The sequence below is a fragment of the Silurus meridionalis genome, chromosome 10 (assembly GCF_014805685.1).
Source record: "Silurus meridionalis isolate SWU-2019-XX chromosome 10, ASM1480568v1, whole genome shotgun sequence".
Taxonomy (NCBI): domain Eukaryota; kingdom Metazoa; phylum Chordata; class Actinopteri; order Siluriformes; family Siluridae; genus Silurus; species Silurus meridionalis.
The window spans coordinates 11766461-11786208 of record NC_060893.1 but is presented as its reverse complement, the minus strand read 5'-3'; the positions used below and the strand labels follow the sequence as shown (position 1 = coordinate 11786208).

At 34.1% G+C, this 19748-nt stretch overlaps 2 protein-coding genes across 5 annotated transcripts; both read left to right on the top strand.

The window, feature by feature from the left end:
- The first annotated feature begins 200 nt into the window (after window positions 1–200).
- LOC124391922 (anoctamin-9) lies at window positions 201–10920 on the top strand. 3 transcript variants are annotated; one of them, XM_046858622.1, is made up of 24 exons: window positions 201–354; window positions 1203–1280; window positions 1562–1687; window positions 1777–1916; window positions 2005–2054; window positions 3355–3422; window positions 3964–4043; window positions 4144–4278; window positions 5494–5587; window positions 5888–5948; window positions 6039–6121; window positions 6255–6359; window positions 6541–6708; window positions 6879–6915; window positions 6996–7107; window positions 7220–7277; window positions 7417–7514; window positions 8137–8333; window positions 8420–8572; window positions 8951–9098; window positions 9240–9359; window positions 9662–9755; window positions 9886–9998; window positions 10692–10920. In XM_046858622.1, exons 1-24 carry the CDS (start codon window positions 325–327, stop codon window positions 10729–10731), a joined length of 2388 nt encoding a protein of 795 aa, XP_046714578.1. In that variant the 5' UTR covers window positions 201–324; the 3' UTR covers window positions 10732–10920. The 3 variants fall into 3 exon arrangements, 2 of the variants coding, with proteins under 2 accessions (XP_046714578.1, XP_046714579.1); XM_046858623.1 differs by having other exon boundaries at window positions 1562–1706; window positions 1799–1916; XR_006927063.1 differs by lacking the exons at window positions 9886–9998; window positions 10692–10920 and having other exon boundaries at window positions 8951–9093.
- A 1610-nt stretch (window positions 10921–12530) lies between these two features.
- sigirr (single immunoglobulin and toll-interleukin 1 receptor (TIR) domain) lies at window positions 12531–19305 on the top strand. Of its 2 annotated transcripts, none has more exons than XM_046858569.1 (9): window positions 12531–12769; window positions 16071–16281; window positions 16436–16563; window positions 16800–16940; window positions 17058–17201; window positions 17446–17548; window positions 17706–17856; window positions 18340–18517; window positions 18672–19305. In XM_046858569.1, the coding sequence occupies exons 1-9, from the start codon at window positions 12709–12711 to the stop codon at window positions 18836–18838; spliced, it is 1284 nt and encodes a 427-aa protein (XP_046714525.1). In that variant the 5' UTR covers window positions 12531–12708; the 3' UTR covers window positions 18839–19305. The 2 variants fall into 2 exon arrangements, with proteins under 2 accessions (XP_046714525.1, XP_046714524.1); XM_046858568.1 differs by having other exon boundaries at window positions 16436–16575.
- Window positions 19306–19748: the final 443 nt, after the last annotated feature.

Below are 19748 nucleotides of genomic sequence, written 5' to 3'. Positions count from 1 at the left end.
CACAAATGTTCCTGTTCCTGTAATGCCTGACCGGATTATTAGTCAGTTAATAGTTTTAATTTAGACTTATTATTTAGTAAGTCGTTATTATAGTAAGATGAAAATCTTTATGCAATAGCCGAAACGTGAGGCATCCCAGCAAGTCGACAGGTGACATTCCAGTCATTGAGACGTTTCTCCCTCTTACTCACACACTCAGTAAAGAATTGCGGAAGTAGGCAAGATTTGGGGCAAGTTCAGACCTGAAGTTTATGTTGAAGGACAAAGAACTCCGCTCCAGGTCATTTCACATCTTTCCTGAATATACCTGGATTTGCCTTAGTGATGGAGCGCAAAATAGGTCACAGAAGACAGGTGAGGTAGAATCTGCACTCAGGATCGATTTGGTCCAATTAAAACATGGAGAATAATTGAAGAAAATAAACACCATGCTGGCAGACACAATTTTAAATTGCTGTCTTGTAAACTTTTGAAACTTGCTGTCTTGTAAACTTTTTTTCTCATTGGAAAAGTTCAGACATTACTTCTTTTATACTTCCTGTTAATGCGTACACAATATGTAAAATATGTTACAAAATCTAGGGATATTTCTTAATTTACTAGTGCTACAGCTACATATGATTATTATAAGGTTTAATAAAGGGGAAGAGTTTCATATGGTGAAACTTTTGTAATGGTGGCGATTATTTTATTTTTATGTTGGTCAAAATAATACAATTTCAGATCTAAGCAAAGTATGTAAACTGTCTTTTTAAAAAATTCCATTTGAAAAGAAACTACCCTAACCACATGTCTTAGTGACTCTAAGGAACTGAGACCAGTTCCTAATATGCCAAAGTGATGAATAAGTATAATTTTGACATATTGAAATGCATTCAGTTATGCAACACTGCCATATGACACAAAAGCTATTTAAAGGTTAATCACTATCATCTTTGTTTAGAAATGCTCCAAACAGTTGAACTATAAGATTGTCATTCATTCTTAAAATCCTCTCCCATGATACCATCAATACTATGTATTCCATTTATTGTTAAAATATAAATTTACATTTAAATAACCAATCAGGTCTTCAGTTTACTTTTCAGACAGAGCAGTAAAAACAAATGTACTTTTAGTAGTCAGACAACAGTCTATTACATTTTTTTTTACTGTGTGATTTTTTATATTTACTCTGTTAACAAATGTTTTGTTTGTTGCAGGGAAGCATTGAACTACTGGAAGCAATTGGGGTGGTGAAAAAGGAAAATGGCACTGGGAGCCTTTCTATGCTTCCTTTAGTAAGAGATATTGCATCACATACCATAAACATAAACATGGTATTTTGAATTGCACGCATTTCCTCGCCAGTAATAAGTAAATTCTGTAATAAGTAAGCATGTCACAATTACACAGAAAGTTTTAAATTGCTTGAAAAACAGTAATAGAAAAATGCAAATTTGGAATGCTGTTTCAGTAGTATTCCAAAAGCTAACACATTTTTAATTTACAGGCTGGTTTGTACCCTGTTCTTTATGTATGACATGGTTTTAACATACCCCAAATCTTTGCTTCACCTTAGCACTCCCAAAAGTCCTTTGACTATGTTCTGGTGTGCCAGGAAATGGATAAAGAAAAAGGACAAGACAAAGCCAGGAAGAAAAGGGATTTCATCATAGCTCTGAAGAACAAGAATTTACAGATAACGGTGTTTTTGTGCATTCAGAGTATGTTAAATTACATGAATAAGTTCACATAAATGTATGTCTTAAACTGATTATATATGTTATGTGACAGAAAATTGCTGATGATGATAAAGTTTTTTATGGGATCAAAGCACCAAAAGAAACCTTTGATACATACAGCTATCTACTTAAAGTATCTGATGCATGTAGCTGGAGCTGCACACAGCAAGAGAATATACCACAATCAACAAGGTAATAACGCAGACACACACATGCACACTTAGATCTTTGGCTGCTCTGTTATGATGCAAATTAATTTAGAGTCTAATTTCTGTTGTAGGATACGGATAGTTGACTACATCCTTCATCACACCAGCATAGAGACTGATGGTGAGTGGTTGTTCCATTAGCATATCATTGCTTTGGCATTACTTCATAAACTTGCACATGCATTTGAATTGTTTATTCTGTGTAGTAACTCGGTAGAATAAACAATTATGCATTGTAGAAAGTATTGCATTGCTTAAAACTATTCAGATCAATGTTTGGACAGAACAGATTTAAATGATTGGTTACTGATTTTCAAAAAGAAACCAGATGGGAAATAATAAGTACTTCCACAAAAGTGTATAATTATCAGCCAGCTATAACAAAAAATAAATATGCATGTGATTTGTTAATAATAATTCTGTGATTTTATAAAAGCAGTTTATCTGGCAGTTTGGTGTTTTAAAGCACTCACGTGTGTGTTGACAATTATTGATGCTAATTCATTATGTAATGGTTATAAGGCTTCTTCAAACAATTTGAAGATCATTCTGCTATAGTCTATGCACTATGTTTGGTGAAAAAACAAATTAATAACCTCAAACATCTCATACCAACTGTAAAGGGTGATGATTTGGACTTGTTTTGCAGCCATAGATCCTAGGAAACTTATACCTATTTAGATGTACTTCACTTTATGCTAGAATATTATTCAGAAAAATGTCAGGCCGTTTGTCCAGCAAAAGGACATTGATTCTAAACAAGTCAAGTCAAGTCAAGTCAAGTCAAGTCAAGTCAAGTCAAGTCGAGTTTATTTCTATAGCGCTTTTCACAACAGACATTGTCTCAAAGCAGCTTTACAGAAATCAACAGTCAAGGTGAATGGTGTGCATTTATCCCTGATGAGCAAGCCGTGGCGACACATAAGCAAATTCACATCTGACTAGCAAAAGAGGAAAATCAACAAGTTGTAATGTCCAGACATCAATTCTATTGAGATGCTGTTGGTGTATCTTAAAAAAGCTGTGCATAAATAAATGCCATCATACATCGCTAAATTGTTGAGCAATGATGTAAAAAAAATTCGCCCCAAAGTTTCACCAAAATAATGTAAAGTTATTGTTGCCGATGATAGTTTTAAATGACACTACATTGTAGGGTGTGCATATTTTTTCTCAACTGGTTTTTAAATGTTAGTTTATGCTTTGGAAAAATGACTACATCTTAAAATATGTTTTTAATAGTTTGTAAGATCAACACAATTATGATGGTCCTGATAAATAGAATCATGGAATAGAAGGATGTGTACTTTATTTTTATAAAAAAAAAAAAAAAAAAACGATGTATGCCAGATGTCTATATATTTGACTTGTAGTATAAAGCATTAATTTTGTAATACATTGTGTGTTTTCATGGCTCTCAGGTGGTGCAGAGTATTTGTCAGACCTCATTAAAGAGAATGTATTTCAGGCTCAGTTTTGTCTTCATGAGGTTTGACCTAATTTGTTGTTTTCATTTTTGTTATTCCAGAATGTTTTTTTAGTCATTGTGCCCTTTCAACCTACATTTATCTCTCTCTCTCTCTCTCTCTCTCTCTCTCTCTCTCTCTCTCTCTCTCTCTCTCTCTCTCGTTCTTTCACTCTCTATTGCTCTCGTCTCTCTCTTTATCTACAGTACAGCTGTCTACATATGTCTACAACTAATTTGAGCTTGCTGTAAATCATTTTAATACTCATAAAAAGGATCAAGTTTTTTTAGATCTCCCCTTATTGTTGCATAACAAACATAACACTCAAAATTCCCATATGAAAAGGAGAATTCATTCTTGTATTGTTGGTATAATGCTTACACAAGTTTTTTAATAAACTCTATAGAAAGGGACCCAGGACAAATTATACATTTAGTGGCTTATCATGTGGGATAGGAAGGTAAACAGGGACTATTGTAAACATGAAAAGAAAGGTTTAGCTGTCACAATTAAAATTAAATCATTAAACACTAAGTATGATCTTTCTATTTTTCCCTACTGAAGAAAGAGGAACAGAAAGAATTGAGAAAGAGTTGGGCTAGATGGACAGCCTGTCTTAATGGGCAGCCCATAGCTGATGTAAGGTACTGTGAAAGAATCTAGTAGGTACAAATCAATAACTGTAAAATGTGTTGAAATCTGGTAGAAATTCTTATAATTCTTTGATTATTTGTGCTTATTTAGACACTACTTTGGAGAAAAGGTGGCTCTGTATTTCCTTTGGTTGGGCTGGTACACATTTCTGCTCATTCCTGCTGCTTTCCTAGGGGTCATAGTCTTTCTTTATGGCCTATTTTTCTTCCACCCCAACCCTCTAATGTAAGTTTTGTTACATTATTTTATTTTATTATTATAACAACAATAAAGGCAAAACTGCTTATCATAATGTCTGATTTGTATATGATTTACAACTGATGAGGAAGACTGTTATGATCTGATTAGTAGAATTGCACTGATATTTTATAGCTCTTTTAAACATGTAGTTTGCAGGCATTTTTAGATAGTGAATATCACCGAACATACTAGGATGTGAAGTACTGTAAACACTCATGCTCCACTGAAACTAATTCAGACATGACTCATGACAGTTGGAATGATCAAGACTATGTTAAAAATGTCTCTAAATGTTCTTGAAACATTCCGACACCGTTTTGCAATCCATTTTGTAGCATTTGCTTACAGCCACTGTGAAAATACTGCTTTTGTCTAATCGCTTGTTCTAAGTTACCTACAGACTGAGTCCTAAGCATTTCAGAACTAAAGGAATAAATAATCTAGCAGCAATGGAAAGAAGTTAATACCATATGAAAAAAAATATAAAAAATGTATATTTTAAGAAAATGAGTTGATTTTTTTCTTTTTGCATTTGTATAATCTGACTTGCATAATGTCATGTTTAAAGGTAAAACAGTTTCTATAATAACAGAGACTACACACAACTGCAGCATATTACTTACACACCTTATAGTGCTTATGTCAATAGGTACATAGACATTTTATATTTGGCTTTTGTTTATATGAACCAAATTGTTTATCATGGACTACTTGCCTTGGAACTGGAATATATATATTTACTCACATATCATATTTCAGGAGAGTGAATTTAAAATCTAGTTTGACCTCATGGTTTCTACACCTCATCAGATAGGCACTTCACTTACCTTACTTATTATCTATTAAACCTATCTATTCTAATCTAATCTATTATTATTATGTTTTAATTGACCTGTTAGAGAGTAAAAATCTTATTTATATGCAAATACAACCATTTACACCAAAGAACAATTCATAGAAAATTCAGGAGCTACACATGTCTTTGATACAAACCCTGATTTTGATGCGTAGCCCTAACACTTTTAATAGCAAGCTCTCATTTAGATATAATGCAACATTGAATTGGATGTCATATCATCCATTTTCACATAACTTTATAATGTTTGTGTGTGTGTGTATGTGTGCGTCTGTGTGTGTGTGTGTGTGTGTGTGTGTGTGTGTGTGTGTGTGTGTGTGTGCTTCTGCGTGTTTGTGTCGTAGACAGGAGGTGTGTGAATCAAACACTATAATGTGCCCACTGTGTGATGAGAGATGTAAGGTCTGGCGGCTCTCTGATACATGCATATACGCAAAGGTATTCTCATGCAAATGCATTAAATACATATTGTTATACATGAAATAAACATAAGTGGAATGCTGCTGAATTGTCTTTGCTTGTAGGTTATTTAACAAACATTGTCCTAAAATGCAGTTCAATCTTTGAATCATCAAATTGTTAAAAAAAAAAAAAAAAAGTAATAGATTACGTACCTGTAGTGCTCCAGCACAAGGTCTGGACACATTCTGAACATTCTAGATTTTGTTTCATACTTAATGATCAGTGTCTCAGTGTAAAGAGCTCAGATGTTATATTTTGGCTTTTCACTTTTTGTAGTTGAGCACATTGTTCGATAATGAAGGAACAGTCGCATTTGCTATGTTTATGGCAGTCTGGGGTAAGTTCTGATTTCTGCTTAAAGTCATCAAAACTTTGAAAGCATTTCTATTTGAAGTTATGCTAAGATCACTATTACTGTTCCCTTCAGCTACTGTGTTTCTAGAGTTCTGGAAACGCCACACAGCCTCATATGTCTGTGAGTGGAAAGTGTTTGACTGGTGTGAAGAAGAGGTAGGAAATAAAAAACAATTGGTGCCCCCTTTTTATATATTATACAAAGGGAACAGCAATCAGGGGGAGTTTATTTGATAGTGAACATATATTTATCATTTCTGCATTTGTATGCATGCTTACATCTGTGCAGGAGGAACTGATATTGGAAATTGTGAATGATCCTGATTGCAAGTCGAAGAAGCACAGTCACTCATACCTTCGCAGTACACTAATAATGGTGATAATGACACTCATGGTAAGGATATCCCTCTAATGTGGGGTTTGAGCCAGTTGAGTAACCATACTGTTGCTGTAACACGGGGCAGTTAATGTTTTGGTGTCTATCCTTTCTGAAGTGACCCTATGATTGCATACAAACTGAAGATGTACACACATGTGTGTGGTGTGTGGGTGTGGGTGTGTGTGTGTGTTCACAGTTGCTACTCATCATTGGGTTGGCACAGGCCCTTGTGGTGTTCAGGGTAATCACCAGTGAAAAGTTTGCTAAGTACACAAGTTGGACTTACCTTAATAAACACAGCAACACAGTGGCCTTCATGCTTGGAGCAGTGCTGCACTTCATCACAATAACCATCATGACTTGGGTAAAAAGGAAAAAAAGTTTAATTTAATTAGAATTGCAATAAAATCTTTAATATTCAAGCTTTCATAGTTTTCTAAGTGGCAAAAGTGTGTTTTGTGAATGAATTAATGTGTTCATCCAATTTTACATTAACTATGCTTATTAGCTTCTCCTTCTTTTCAATTGGGGCAGGTCAATCGCAGAGTGGCTCTGAAGTTATGTGAATTAGGTAGGTGGAAATGTTTCTATAAAACTATATTGCTTATGACTTTAAATGTTCAATAGTTTATTTATCTTTTTATGTTGTAGAAAATGTGCGTTCACATGCTGCTGTCGAAAGGAGCTTCACAGTGAAGATGTTTACCTTTCAGTTCTTTACTCTTTTCTCCTCACTCATATACACAGCATTCTTTCTTGGCAGGTAAGAAATCACAAAAAAAGATGATTAAATATTTGTGAACTTTGTTCTTAAAATGTGGTGACTACCAGCATGGTTATATTATGCCTACAAAAGATGTGTTAATTTATTGCAGGATAAACGGACATCCCGGTGGATATGTGAGGATAGCTGGAATTTGGAGATTAGAGGAAGTGAGCATATGCTAATATATTATATCTCATAAATATCTCATAATTGACATGACTAGATTTAAATTAAAGAAAGTAATATTAATATTGTGTCTATTACCCCCTAGTGGAGTAATGAAGTATGACAATGTCTTGTGTTTAGTGTCACCCTAGTGGATGTCTGACTGACCTGTTCATTCAGATGGCCATTATCATGTTGCTCAAACAGATCATCAGCAACGTGTTTGAGATTTCAGGCCCGTAAGTAAGGATTTTTACACTGTTAATTGTTACAAAATGTATTTGTTGTTCATGGGACGAAAGAAGGAGTGGATCTTCTATATTTAAAAGTTCATAAATCTACATTTTTGTTTTGAATGTACACACTTTACGGATGCATGTACAGTTAAATGCATGATGTCACAACCATTCATAAAAACATTTTTTTTTTGCCTTTTCTTGATTCACTGAGCAAACATTTAAATAAAAATGTAGACCAAAATGAAAACAAAACATGATTCAGGATTCACAATTTTTTTCACTGCAATAATCACTGCAGTTGAAAATGCAGCTTTAACTAAGGTTTTGTTCTTGTATTCTTGTAGACCTAAATAACCAATATGCAAATTATAAATAATCTCAATAAAAAAAAAAAATTACTAAAAGCATTTGGAGCGAGGTTTGTTTTTTGGCAAGTTGCTGAGCAAAAAGAAAGAAAAAACTCCACTGCTTTTAAATTTAGCTGAAATAAGATGTCTAACAAAGCACTGTAGTGTATGCTGAAAATATCATATTCTTATAAGTAAAGAATAATTATCAGTACATGGCTACTAGCTCTTATTCAATACTATACTAAATACTAAAGTATTTACTCTCTCCACAGCTGGTTCAGACGGTGGGTGAAACAGCGACAGAGTAGTAAGCTCAGGCGAAAGGTTAGACAGTGTTCACAGAAGGACTGTCTAGAGGGTACAGGAGGTGTGAATGTGTGTGACAACTGTAAACTCAAGGACTTGCTCAGGAACTTTGACCTTAACAATGTGGACTCCTTCAGTCTCTTCAATGAATTTCTCGAAATGGGTACAGACTAAGTTTTTATGATGCAGCATAGGTTCACTCCCAGTTTGAAATATTTGTTAACTTTGCTTATTTTCCCTTCTGCTTAGTACTCCAGTTTAGTTTCACCACCATCTTCGTGGCTGCATTTCCTCTGGCTCCTCTGCTTGCTCTGCTTAACAACATCATTGAGATCAGAATGGATGCCATTAAAATGGTCAGTTTAGAGCGAAGACTGGTGCCCAGGAAGACTAATGACATAGGTTAGAGCAAAAGAAATATATATATTTATATAATTCCAACATGGTTGGTACACTGTGTAAAATGTAAATAAAACAAAATGCAATGTTTGAGAAATCCCATAAATCCATATTCTATTCACAGTAATACAAAAAACATCAACTATTTAAATTGAGAATATATACATATATAGAATATATTTTGAGGAAAAAATATGGTTTATTGCTTTTGAATTTGATGGCTGCAACAGGTCTCAAAAATCTACTGTATATATACATATACACACACACACACACACACACACACACACACACACACACACACACACACACAGAATATATAACTGCTAATTTATCTTCAGGTTAAATTATGCACCTAAGTACAGTTTCTGTTTTTTTTAGGTGTTTGGACAGATATACTGGAAACAATTGGTGTGTTAGCTGTTATTGCCAATGGGCTAGTCATTGGCATATCCTCTGATTTTATCCCTCGGTTGGTGTATCGCTACCGCTATGGACCCTGTGCAAATTTCAATGCTAGTGGTGTTGAGTATGCATTATACTATCTACATTATACAACATTATCTACATATTATACTATCTACATTATACCACACTGCATGCTGTAATTACCAAGCAATCATTAAATTGTCATTATCAAACTCAAATTTTCTCTGTTTCTCTTACACAGATGCATGACTGGTTATATTAATAATTCTCTATCTATTGCTGATACAAATGATGAGAACATCAGAAAAGACTTTTTACCCCACCAACTCATTCACAATGACATGAATGTGACGCACTGCAGGTACTGGTAATATAAAAAAAATTTAATTCACAAAACATTAACTGCCACTTTTTTATTTCTGCTGAAAGATACTTGCAATTAGCATTTAGAGCACCAGAGGTTTATGATCTGTTTGTCATGCTTGGATCAAGAGTCGAAAACCAGAATACAGTTAATAAGCTTTATTTGCCTTAGTACACGAGACAGGGTAGAATCCGTAACATAGGAAGTCCAGGGATGGTCTGAGTGCAGGAGGGAGGCGTGGTTCCCTCACAGTTTATTGCTGTTGTCATTGTGGTTATTTTTTGTTTTGTTTTTTTTAGTTATAGAGATTACAGAAGTGATGATAACTACACTTTGACCAATCAGTTTTGGGTCATTCAGGCAGTCCGCTTTGCCTTCGTTGTCCTTTTTGAGGTACAGACAAACAGCAAAGATGACATATTGAGAATAATTCAATTATGCATTCATATTTGGATAATATGGATTAAATGATTTAAATTTTTCTCCTGCTTCCCAAAATGCACTGGACATTTTGTCTAAGCAGCACGTGGTGGTCATGTGTAAGTTCATCGCAGGGTGGTTTGTCCCCAGTTCTCCCTTAGAGGTTAAAAATACAAGACTGCAAGAAAAACTTGGAAGACTAAAAGAAGAACTACGGTGAGTGATCAAAATGATTATTAATCTATTATACCTTAATTTGTTATAAGTGTATCATCCCTGGTGGTCTAGTGGTTAGATTTCTGCGCTCTCACTGCCGCGGCCCAGGTTCGATTCCTGGTCAGGGAACCAACCCCAGCCATTATGGTTGCACAAACAGTGCACTCTTAGTGCCGGTCTCAAGCCCGGATAAATGGGGAGGGTTGCGTTAGAATGGCATCCAGCGTAAAAACGTGCCAAATCAAATATGCGGATCACGTATACGGATAATCCGCTTTGGCGACCTCTAATGGGAGAAGCCGAAAGAAAGCTTTGTTATATTTGTATTATTTAATATTATATACAGCAAGTCTTAGCAGCTATATTTATTTTATTTTTTGCTCAAATATGATCCTTCTAAATAAAGTATAAGGTTATTTATGGAGTTCATATTCTGTCAGCAAGTTTATACAAGTTTACATCAGTATTCTTTTTTTAATAAAGAAATCAACAACCTCTGTACTTGGTGCCTGCCATTAATTTACATAGAAATATTATTGATGTTCTGTTTAAATTAATACAGATATAAGTGAAGCCTCATTGGAAAAATGGCATAAAATAAGTGCCCTGTATGCGGTATTGTGCCTCTAACATGCATCACATGCATAATTCATGTGCATCCCAATTTCCGACTTAATACTTTTTTTTTTTCAGCCGTGGAGGAACACAACATATCAGAACACAGAGAGAATAAGAAACTTCACTGGATGTTCCAATCTGGTAAACAAGATATGATTAATCACTTGCATGATAAACTGGACTACAGTGTCTTTTCTAATTATGAAATTTGCAAGTTGTTGCTGCTGGGTACAGCTGTACACTTACTGTTTCCATGTGATCAATTCAGTGCTCTTGCTAAGTTGATTAATGAATTTGTCTATATCGTATATATATATATATATATATATATATATATATATATATATATATATATATATATATATATATATATATATATATATATATATATATATATATATATATATATATTAGTTTTTTGTATTACATTGGATTTACAATCCACTGTGAGCTTTATATTTATTTCAATTATTTGCTTATTTTTTTTGTTTCCAGTTTATGGACTGATACAGTATGTACATTTTTGTGGAGTTTGTATTTTTTGGAATTTATTAAAACAAATCAATAAATATGGGTTTAGAAATGCAATTGAATGGGCCTGTACAGTATACAATACATTTTGAACATTTAACTCAACCTGTATCATATTTTTTTAGCTCGGAATAGTGGATTCCGTTATAGACAGGAGTTTTTCTGAAGCCTTTTTTCAGTTTCAAAATCTTTTTTTTTTAATTGGAAACCATTTTCCTTAAAAAGAAGAAAACAACAAAACACAATTAAAATGTTAGACCATCTTAAATAAATAGGGCTAAACAGATGCATGTTGGTGTTATGAAGTACAACTTTTTCTTCTTCTTTTGGCTGCTCCCATTAAGGGTTGCCACAGCGGATCATTCGTCTCCATACCACTCTGTCCTTCACATCTGTCTCTTTCACACCAACTACCTGCATGTCTTCCCTCACCACATCCATAAACCTCCTCTTTGGCCTTCTCTAACACACTCTCCATTACTCTGCACTGTTGACCCCAGGTACCTGAACTCCTCCACCTTCACTATCTCCTCTCCCTGCAACCACACCTCTCCACTGCCCTCCCTCTCATTCACACACATGTACTCTGTCTTACTCCTACTGTCTTTCATTCCCCTTCTTTCCAGTGTGGACCTCCACCTCTCCAGCTCTTCTCAACCTGCTCTCTTCTCTCACCACAAATCACAATATCATCAAATTGAATGTAAGTCTTCGGTACTTACGTGTAATATTATGCACAGATTTATGTTACACATAAAGTTAAAGATCAGGTGATGTGAAAACAGCACAGACATAGGCTAGGCAAAGAGCAAAGATTATGACAAAAATACAAGGCTTGGCATCGACTGGTATGTGAACAATATACTTCACAATTATGCATGCACTTAGAGTGTGTTTTATACTGTGTGTGTAAAGTGTAAAAATATACTTTGATTTGACTTTTTTTTTTTTTTTTAACCTACTGCAAATATCAATGAAACCAGTTTACAGACTCCATGGTACAGCTCTCTGTAAAGATAGATGACATCCCATAAAAGATGTAAAATTGAATGTCATAAAGAAATCATCATCATAATCATCCTCATCATCTTTACTAATGTGACCTTATTTACAAGATATTATCACCGTATGGTCAAGATGTTTTTAAGTCTATCTATCTATCTATCTATCTATCTATCTATCTATCTATCTATCTATCTATCTATCTATCTATCTATCTATCAGAGAGAGAGAGAGAGAGAGAGAGAGAGAGAGAGAGAGAGAGAGAAATATTAGATATTAGATATAAGCGAAAAATATTATAAAAGAGTGGAGCGTTGTTAAGAGTTAAAGGTTGTTCCAGGCCACCACTAATACTGTATAGTATCACGTGACAACAGTTCCACTTTTTTGTTGCGGTTTCACTGCGCAGCCGGTGCGCACCTCGCCTGTGGATGTATGCGTTTGCTTACATGTGAAATGCTTGTTTCATACGCCGTATATTTATTTACACCTGTTTTATATCTTGAACTCAACTCCACGAAGGTCACCGTGGCTGATTTATATAAGTATTAAAAGCAGGATGGGGCGCAGGATTCTCTTCATGTGTTTAATCTGGATCCAGGTTGCACTCATGATCGGAGGTGAGGCTTAGACTTTTCTTTAAGGAATTGCTTACATGCTTTTTTTTTTTATTGTTTAAATAATGTAAAAATATATGTAATGTAAAAAATAAATCAAATATAATGTGCATTATTTTTGTAGGTTACTATGTTTATTAAAAGCAAACAACCAAATAAGTAAATAAGTAAAATCACCCTGAACTTTGTACCTTGAGAATGGATGGTTAAGTCTCAAACTGGTTAATGAATGATGGAGTTTATCAGTGTCAGCACAACAGAAAGCTAAGGAACACAAGCTAAACCATGTGATCATAACCTCAACCTGCCCCTCTATAACCACGCAGACTGAACACAGTAAATACAATATGATTATATTTTGATCTTACTGCATTAGTGATTTTTATTTTTTTATTTTATTTTTACATCACACTAGACACATTGTTTTTTATTGTAGCCAAAGTTCATAGGCATTCTTGTACCGGAACAACTAGATTGTTAGGTCAAACCTGGTGTCATTTTCTCAAACAAATTGTTGTCAGAGTCAACAGGCTGGTTTGAACCTGTTTAGTTACTCGGTTTACTACTGTCCCTATTTAAGCTCATACTTTGATGGCATATAAGCATTAACTGATCAGTATCCTTTTCTTCTTTTCTCATTCCCCATCCACCTTGCTCTCAGTCCTTTTTTTTTTTTTGAATAAATGCAAATGCATGCAGGATTGGTTTTGCGTGCACTGATAGTGTGCATGCTTCTCATCTTTCAATGTTTATTTCCTGGTTTAAATCTCTGGGAAGACTTGTCTGCATATAGTATGTTAAAGACAAAAAGCGGACAAAGCTCTTGTTAAATGTGAAGGCATCAATATCCAGCTGATATACACCTGCCATGATGTCCATTTAGCTAACTTCAAAACTCCCTGTTTTAAAAATGTCTGTTCTCACTTATCTGTACTGCACCTGCACTCGCCTCATACAGCAGCAAACTGGGAAAAGTTGTCAGACGATGTACATCTACTTTTTATTGCTATTTTACTTTTGCATTAAAGTGGTCATGTATTATAAACTAGACAGTAGCAACATTATCTGAAACACAACAGCAAAATGACAAACACAAGGTTTTTAGCAGCTTGTTTGACATGCGTGTTCTTCATAGTCTGTTTAGAAAATATTTGGCAATTTTCTTTTTCTTTCTTTCTTTCTTTCTTTCTTTCTTTCTTTCTTTCTTTCTTTCTTTCTTTCTTTCTTTCTTTCTTTCTTTTTTCTTGCTTTCTTTCTTGCTTTCTTTCTTGCTTGCTTGCATTTTATCAGTGAAGCTGAAAGAAAAGATTAAAATTATTAACAACTGCATACCAAATATACTTTCCCAAATTTACAAATAAGTAATCATACTGCTTTTCACAATGATTAAACATGCTTCTATATAATGATTATACACATTTGTTTGAACTTTTAGAGAACAAATATGTTGGTTATTTACTTTTTATTAATGGCAAAGCCAATAGGAAAATGTAAAAACCGGCCATTAATTTGGTATTCACTCTAGTTTAGGCTACACTGCATAAAGGGAACTCTGTTTTATAAAACTGACATACAACCTTATGTCAATTTTACCCATGTTTATTTTAAATAGTAGCTGACATTCTGCCATATTTAGAAAGGTAACATTTAATTAAAAATGCAACCTAAATACCCAAGACTATCTGGATGTAATTATATGATGCTATTATTGGAAATTCTGCAGTACTACAGAAAATAAACTTTTCATTATCTAGTTATCCAGCACAAGGTAAAACATTTAGGCTAATTTAAGCTAAAGATTGGATATTCAGGCTTGTTCTCATCCACTATAACCAAAGATGGTGTGAAAAATACAAAAAAACAACCAAAACAACTCAATGTTTTGTCTAGTTTATTAGAGGATAAAATATGAGAGAAGTGAATTGAATGCACATAACACATGCAGATGAAAACAAACAGGTTTAACGAGTTCCAACAGGTAACTGAAGATGAGTCATTACTGGAATATGGCGACAATTTTCTCTTCACTTATTCACTTTAGTCATGAAGTTTTTCAAAAAGCCCCATGTTACAGAAATTACCACAGCAAACAAACAATAAAAAAAAGCTTTTAAACTTTGTAATTGTGTTTTTTTTTTTTTAGCTTATGGCTAAGCGGTGATTAAGTACACATTTGAATGTTTGCAAACCCCGTGTTGATGTCTTTCTAATACCCCCATCATGCCATACTTATTTTTATGCTTGTGTCATTACATATATATATATATATATATATATATATATATATATATATATATATATATATATATACATGTAGAGAGAGAGAGAGATAGATAGATAGATAGATAGATAGATAGATAGATAGATAGATAGATAGATAGATAGATAGATAGATAGATAGAGATATATAAACACATGGCCTGCATCTATAGTGACTGTAGTTAATAATGTAGTACATAAAGAGAAATATCAGAGAAAAAAGACATTTTGCATTCAAGTCTTTCATCTGTAGGTAGTGAAACCTATTTGTATAAATAATAATATATGTACGTACGTTTTTCAGCACTGTTAATACTCAGTAATATTAGTATACATATATACTATACTTACTATAGTATAGTATAGTATAGTATAGTATAGTATTGTAGGTCACAGTGCAACTGGGGTCAGAATTGAACCACAGTACTGAAACTGAAGGGAGATCTGGGAAGGGTGTGATGATTATCAGCTTCACCTGTGAAGGAGAATAAGGTTTTACTTTGTTAAGCTGAGACACTATTTCCACTCAGACCTGAATAAAAAAAGTTTTTAAAAATTATTTACATTTTTAAATGGACCATAGAGTGAGTGAATTAATAAAAAAAATCATTCATAAATTGTTCCACAAAAAGCAAATTAAAATTTCCATGTACACAAACTCACAGACATTCAAAATTAGCTAGTGTTAATTGTATGCCAGTGTGCCTTCCCGCTTTTCCAGAAAACATGATTAATTTTGCCCTCCTGACTCCCAGCCACAAATAATTATGACATCACATTGATTGAAACTTTCTACAGTCCAATTATAACATAAACACATTTTTGTTGCCCCATTTTGGACACTAAATAAACTAAATAAAATACACACTAAATAAAACTATTTTTAATTGAAAGTGGTGCTGCATATTTTTGTTAAACATTTCTTCTCATGGCAAGAATTTCTGTCATTTATTTCATGCTTATCAATATATGGAGTAGTATTTCTGACTATATGTTTACTTAACTGACTATGTGTTCTTATATATGTTTTGTTCTTTACATGCAGAACCTCTTTGTAACAGAACACTGCAATTTCTACATAGTAGCACTGAGAAAGATGTGTGGGAAAGCCAAGGCTCCAGTGTTAAACTGAACTGCACAGCTCTGATACATTATGGAAACAACAGTAAGACTGAATGCAAAGCCAATGTGCATTGGAGCAAAGATGGAGAACCTCTCCTGATCCCTGGTTCTTTCACTCAAAACACTTCCCAGTGGTGAGTGCTACATGTCAAAGTACCATCCCAGAAATCCAAAGAAAGTACTTTATTTATTTAAATTTTCATCAAATTCATGTTTGAATATATGCTGTTATAAAATGCCCTCATGATTGGAATGGATCTTGAAAGCTCTTTATCATTACTGTCACAGGTTCACAGATGAAGAGCAGCTGATGGTGAGCAGTGTTCTGACAGTGAAGTTAAAGGAAGAGTTCGATTTTGGTCTCTACTCATGTGAAATAGCGAACACTACAACCACGTTCAGGCTTCAAAACACCGGTAAAACCTCCAGTAAATAATCATATTAGTCATGATGGAGGAGATAGATACTGATAGTGACTGTTTAATGTTTTAAAGACTACTCACAGTGTGATTAAAATGTCTGCATGTTTTTCAAAGTTGATCAGTGATTTTTTGTTTTATTCATTGTATAATAGTCTATGCAGCATTTAACCAATGCTCAAGTGACTAGAATAATGTATAACAATAATGACATTTCTTTTCTTTTATCCCAGTGTTCCCTAGTCACACAGGGGCAGTGTTGGCATCCTTGGTTTTGTTCATCATGTTAGTCTTGGCTGCTGTAGTATATTCAAAATGCCACCTCAACTTCAAACTCTGGTATAAAAACACATATGGAGAATATGAACTCAATGGTAAAAAATACTGTACAGTGGTATCCAATGTTTTTGTTTTTACTTATACCAAATGATACAATATCTTGCAAAATGTTTAGAATGTCATTTGTTAATGATCTATTTTTTTTTCTTCAGATGGCAAAATTTATGATGCCTACATTTCTTACATAGACGATGAAAATGACCTTAAGTTTGTCAATTTTATTCTGAAACCTCAACTGGAGAATAAATATGGGTACAAATTACTACTTAACAACACGAACATCCTCCCTGGAGCAGGTACATCTATAAGGCCTATAATAACAGGATGCCATACAGTCCAAGTCAGTCAGGCAAACAGATCTAAATTAAAATCTTGCATTTCTATGCTTTGATCTTGATTCTTTTACAGTCATTTTCACTTCATGTTAGAATGCAGTTAAACTTTTTGAAGGAATTTCCTACCAGTTGATTCTATCTGTCGATGTTGTTCATTCCGCTCATTTCTCAAAAGCTAGTTTGTGTGTTGGGATTGTGTCCTCAGAGCCATCTGCAGAGTTACTTATGAACATTAGTCGATGTCGGCGGCTCATCGTCGTGTTGTCACAGGCCTATGTACAGCAGGATTGGTGCACTTCCAACTTTAGGTACAAATGCTTCCTGCTATGTCAAGTTAATGGTTGTAACAGATTTCATTTATGTTTTTTCAAAAATAAATAAATTGAGATTTTGAATTGTTTGTATTATTTTAAATGTGGAACAGGCTAACTATCCAGTTCTAAGAGAGGTTTGTCCTGCTTTTAGACAGGGCTTATCTCACCTGCTGGAGCTGTCTCAGAAGCCCATCTTCATTGTCTTTCAGTCTAAGCAGAAGCATGTGAGCGTGGACATCATTCAGCAACTACGTGATCACCAGGCACGAATCAAGACTCTCATCTGGGGAGCACATTCCATTGTGAGCCTTCCCACAGTAAACACACCCATTTGGTCTACTGTATATACAAACAAAATGTCATGTAATTCTGCTATTTATTCCTTTTAATTAATTTAATTAATCTAATCTAATCTAATCATTTACCTAGAACAGTGTCTCTCAAAGTACAATCCACTATGGGGGCCACATAAACATGTCTGTTGTATTATATATATTTATATATATATATATATATATATATATATATATATATATATATATATATATATATATATATATATATAATATATTAATGGATCTTAGTGTTATTTAGTAGATCAGATCATGATCAGATCAGCACATCTCTTGTACAATGCAAATAATTGAGGGTTGCAGTAACACTTAATGCAAAAAGGGTACTTACACTAATAAGGTTTTACACCCTCTGATCTAAAATATCAGGCTGCACATAGTGCTTGAGATCTATTATGCCTACAAAATATGCATATCATTCCTCAAAATCAGGCCCCATCATCTGGATTTTGGAAGGCTCTATCCTTGGCAATGCCCCGTAAAGTGGTGTTCCATAGTGAGTCACCTGGAGATCCCCAGACTCTGCTCCAGGGGGATAGAGACCCCATGCTCACCATGCAGCCAGACTACCTAGACTGCAGGCCTGACCCAGACCCCGCTGGAGATTTGGGTAAGAACATTAATACTGATTCACCTGCTAATTGTTCTCAATTTTCCTTTTAATTGTGGTACCATACATCTCAGATATGCTACAAGTAACAAAACTGTATCATAACTAACAGTAACATAACCAGGCTTAAAACACATTCTCTGCTCTCTTTTAGGTGTGCGCTTTCCTGTCTATAAAGCAATGTCCAGGGACCAAGTTCATCCACCAACCTCCGATCCACTGACTGAAGCCAAAGCTCTTGAGATTGATGTGTCTGACCTGGGCTCCAGGAACTATGCTGCTCGAAGAGATTTTTATTGTCTGGTTACTGAAGATATTTGAATCTGGAGCACCCACACCATATTCCTTTTTCACTCCAATGAGCATAGAGCAGAACAGAGGCTCAAGCCGTTTTTAGTGGTCACTCTTTGTGTTTGAAAAAATGTGTGTGTTTTAGGGAAGTATATTTGACCAGATAAGATTAGCACAAATAATTTCCAAGGGTCTGAGTTTATGTAAAGAATGTCAGAATGTCGTTACCCTTCAATTGGAATCTTTAACATTTTGTTTGTATGTTTCTTAAAAAAAAAAAGTCATTGTTTTTGGTTTAAATTAATGTTACTAGCTGGTTAAACGGTTAGTTCTCGGAGGTCATGCCTTTAGCACAAGTAGTGTTTTGTTTGTCTTTCTTGTACTATGAGCACGCATTAATGCAAAACTGTTAAAGTGCACAATATTGCTACCATTTCATATTAGTTTTTTATATGTTGTATGTGTTGTATACTTTAAATAAAAGTTTCCAAAATATATATATTTGTTGTGAAAATGTATTTCAGGTTCTACTTGTATTAGCCTGCATGACACACTATAGAAAAACACCAAATCCTTAAAGGTCAACCAAAGGCCTCAAGGATTTTCATATTCAGTTTTAAAAACCATTTGTAGTGGTGTGTTCCACACTTCATTTGAATTTTATTTCCATTTTAGACACAACAAGCCTGTGTGGTGCTTTTGCGTTTCATGTGCAGTGCATGAAAAAAATCGTTTTGAACGAACAAAATTTTAAAATACACTTTAATATTAAATACACATCTTAATATTTAAATACAAATTATCATTTTTTTAAATTCTATTGTCCAACTTGCTAATGTAAACCGAATTTTCTGTCTTCAAAAAATTTACATTTTTATTATTTTGCCCATTTCTACCTGTAGATGGCAGCACTGGAAAGTACTGGAAATGAATTCTGAAA

What these genes read in the sequence shown, in the direction of transcription:
- sigirr (XM_046858568.1), top strand. Translation starts at nt 12,709, where the DNA reads ATGGGGCGCAGGATTCTCTTCATGTGTTTAATCTGGATCCAGGTTGCA. An exon ending in AAACACCGGTAAAACCTCCA is followed by an intron (nt 16,576 to 16,799) that starts GTAAATAATCAT and finishes CTTTTATCCCAG; the next exon opens with TGTTCCCTAGTCACACAGGG. An exon ending in TGGAGAATATGAACTCAATG is followed by an intron (nt 16,941 to 17,057) that starts GTAAAAAATACT and finishes TTTTTTCTTCAG; the next exon opens with ATGGCAAAATTTATGATGCC.
- LOC124391922 (XM_046858622.1), top strand. Translation starts at nt 325, where the DNA reads ATGGAGCGCAAAATAGGTCACAGAAGACAG. An exon ending in AAATAGGTCACAGAAGACAG is followed by an intron (nt 355 to 1,202) that starts GTGAGGTAGAAT and finishes TGTTTGTTGCAG; the next exon opens with GGAAGCATTGAACTACTGGA. An exon ending in TGGTGATAATGACACTCATG is followed by an intron (nt 6,360 to 6,540) that starts GTAAGGATATCC and finishes GTGTGTTCACAG; the next exon opens with TTGCTACTCATCATTGGGTT.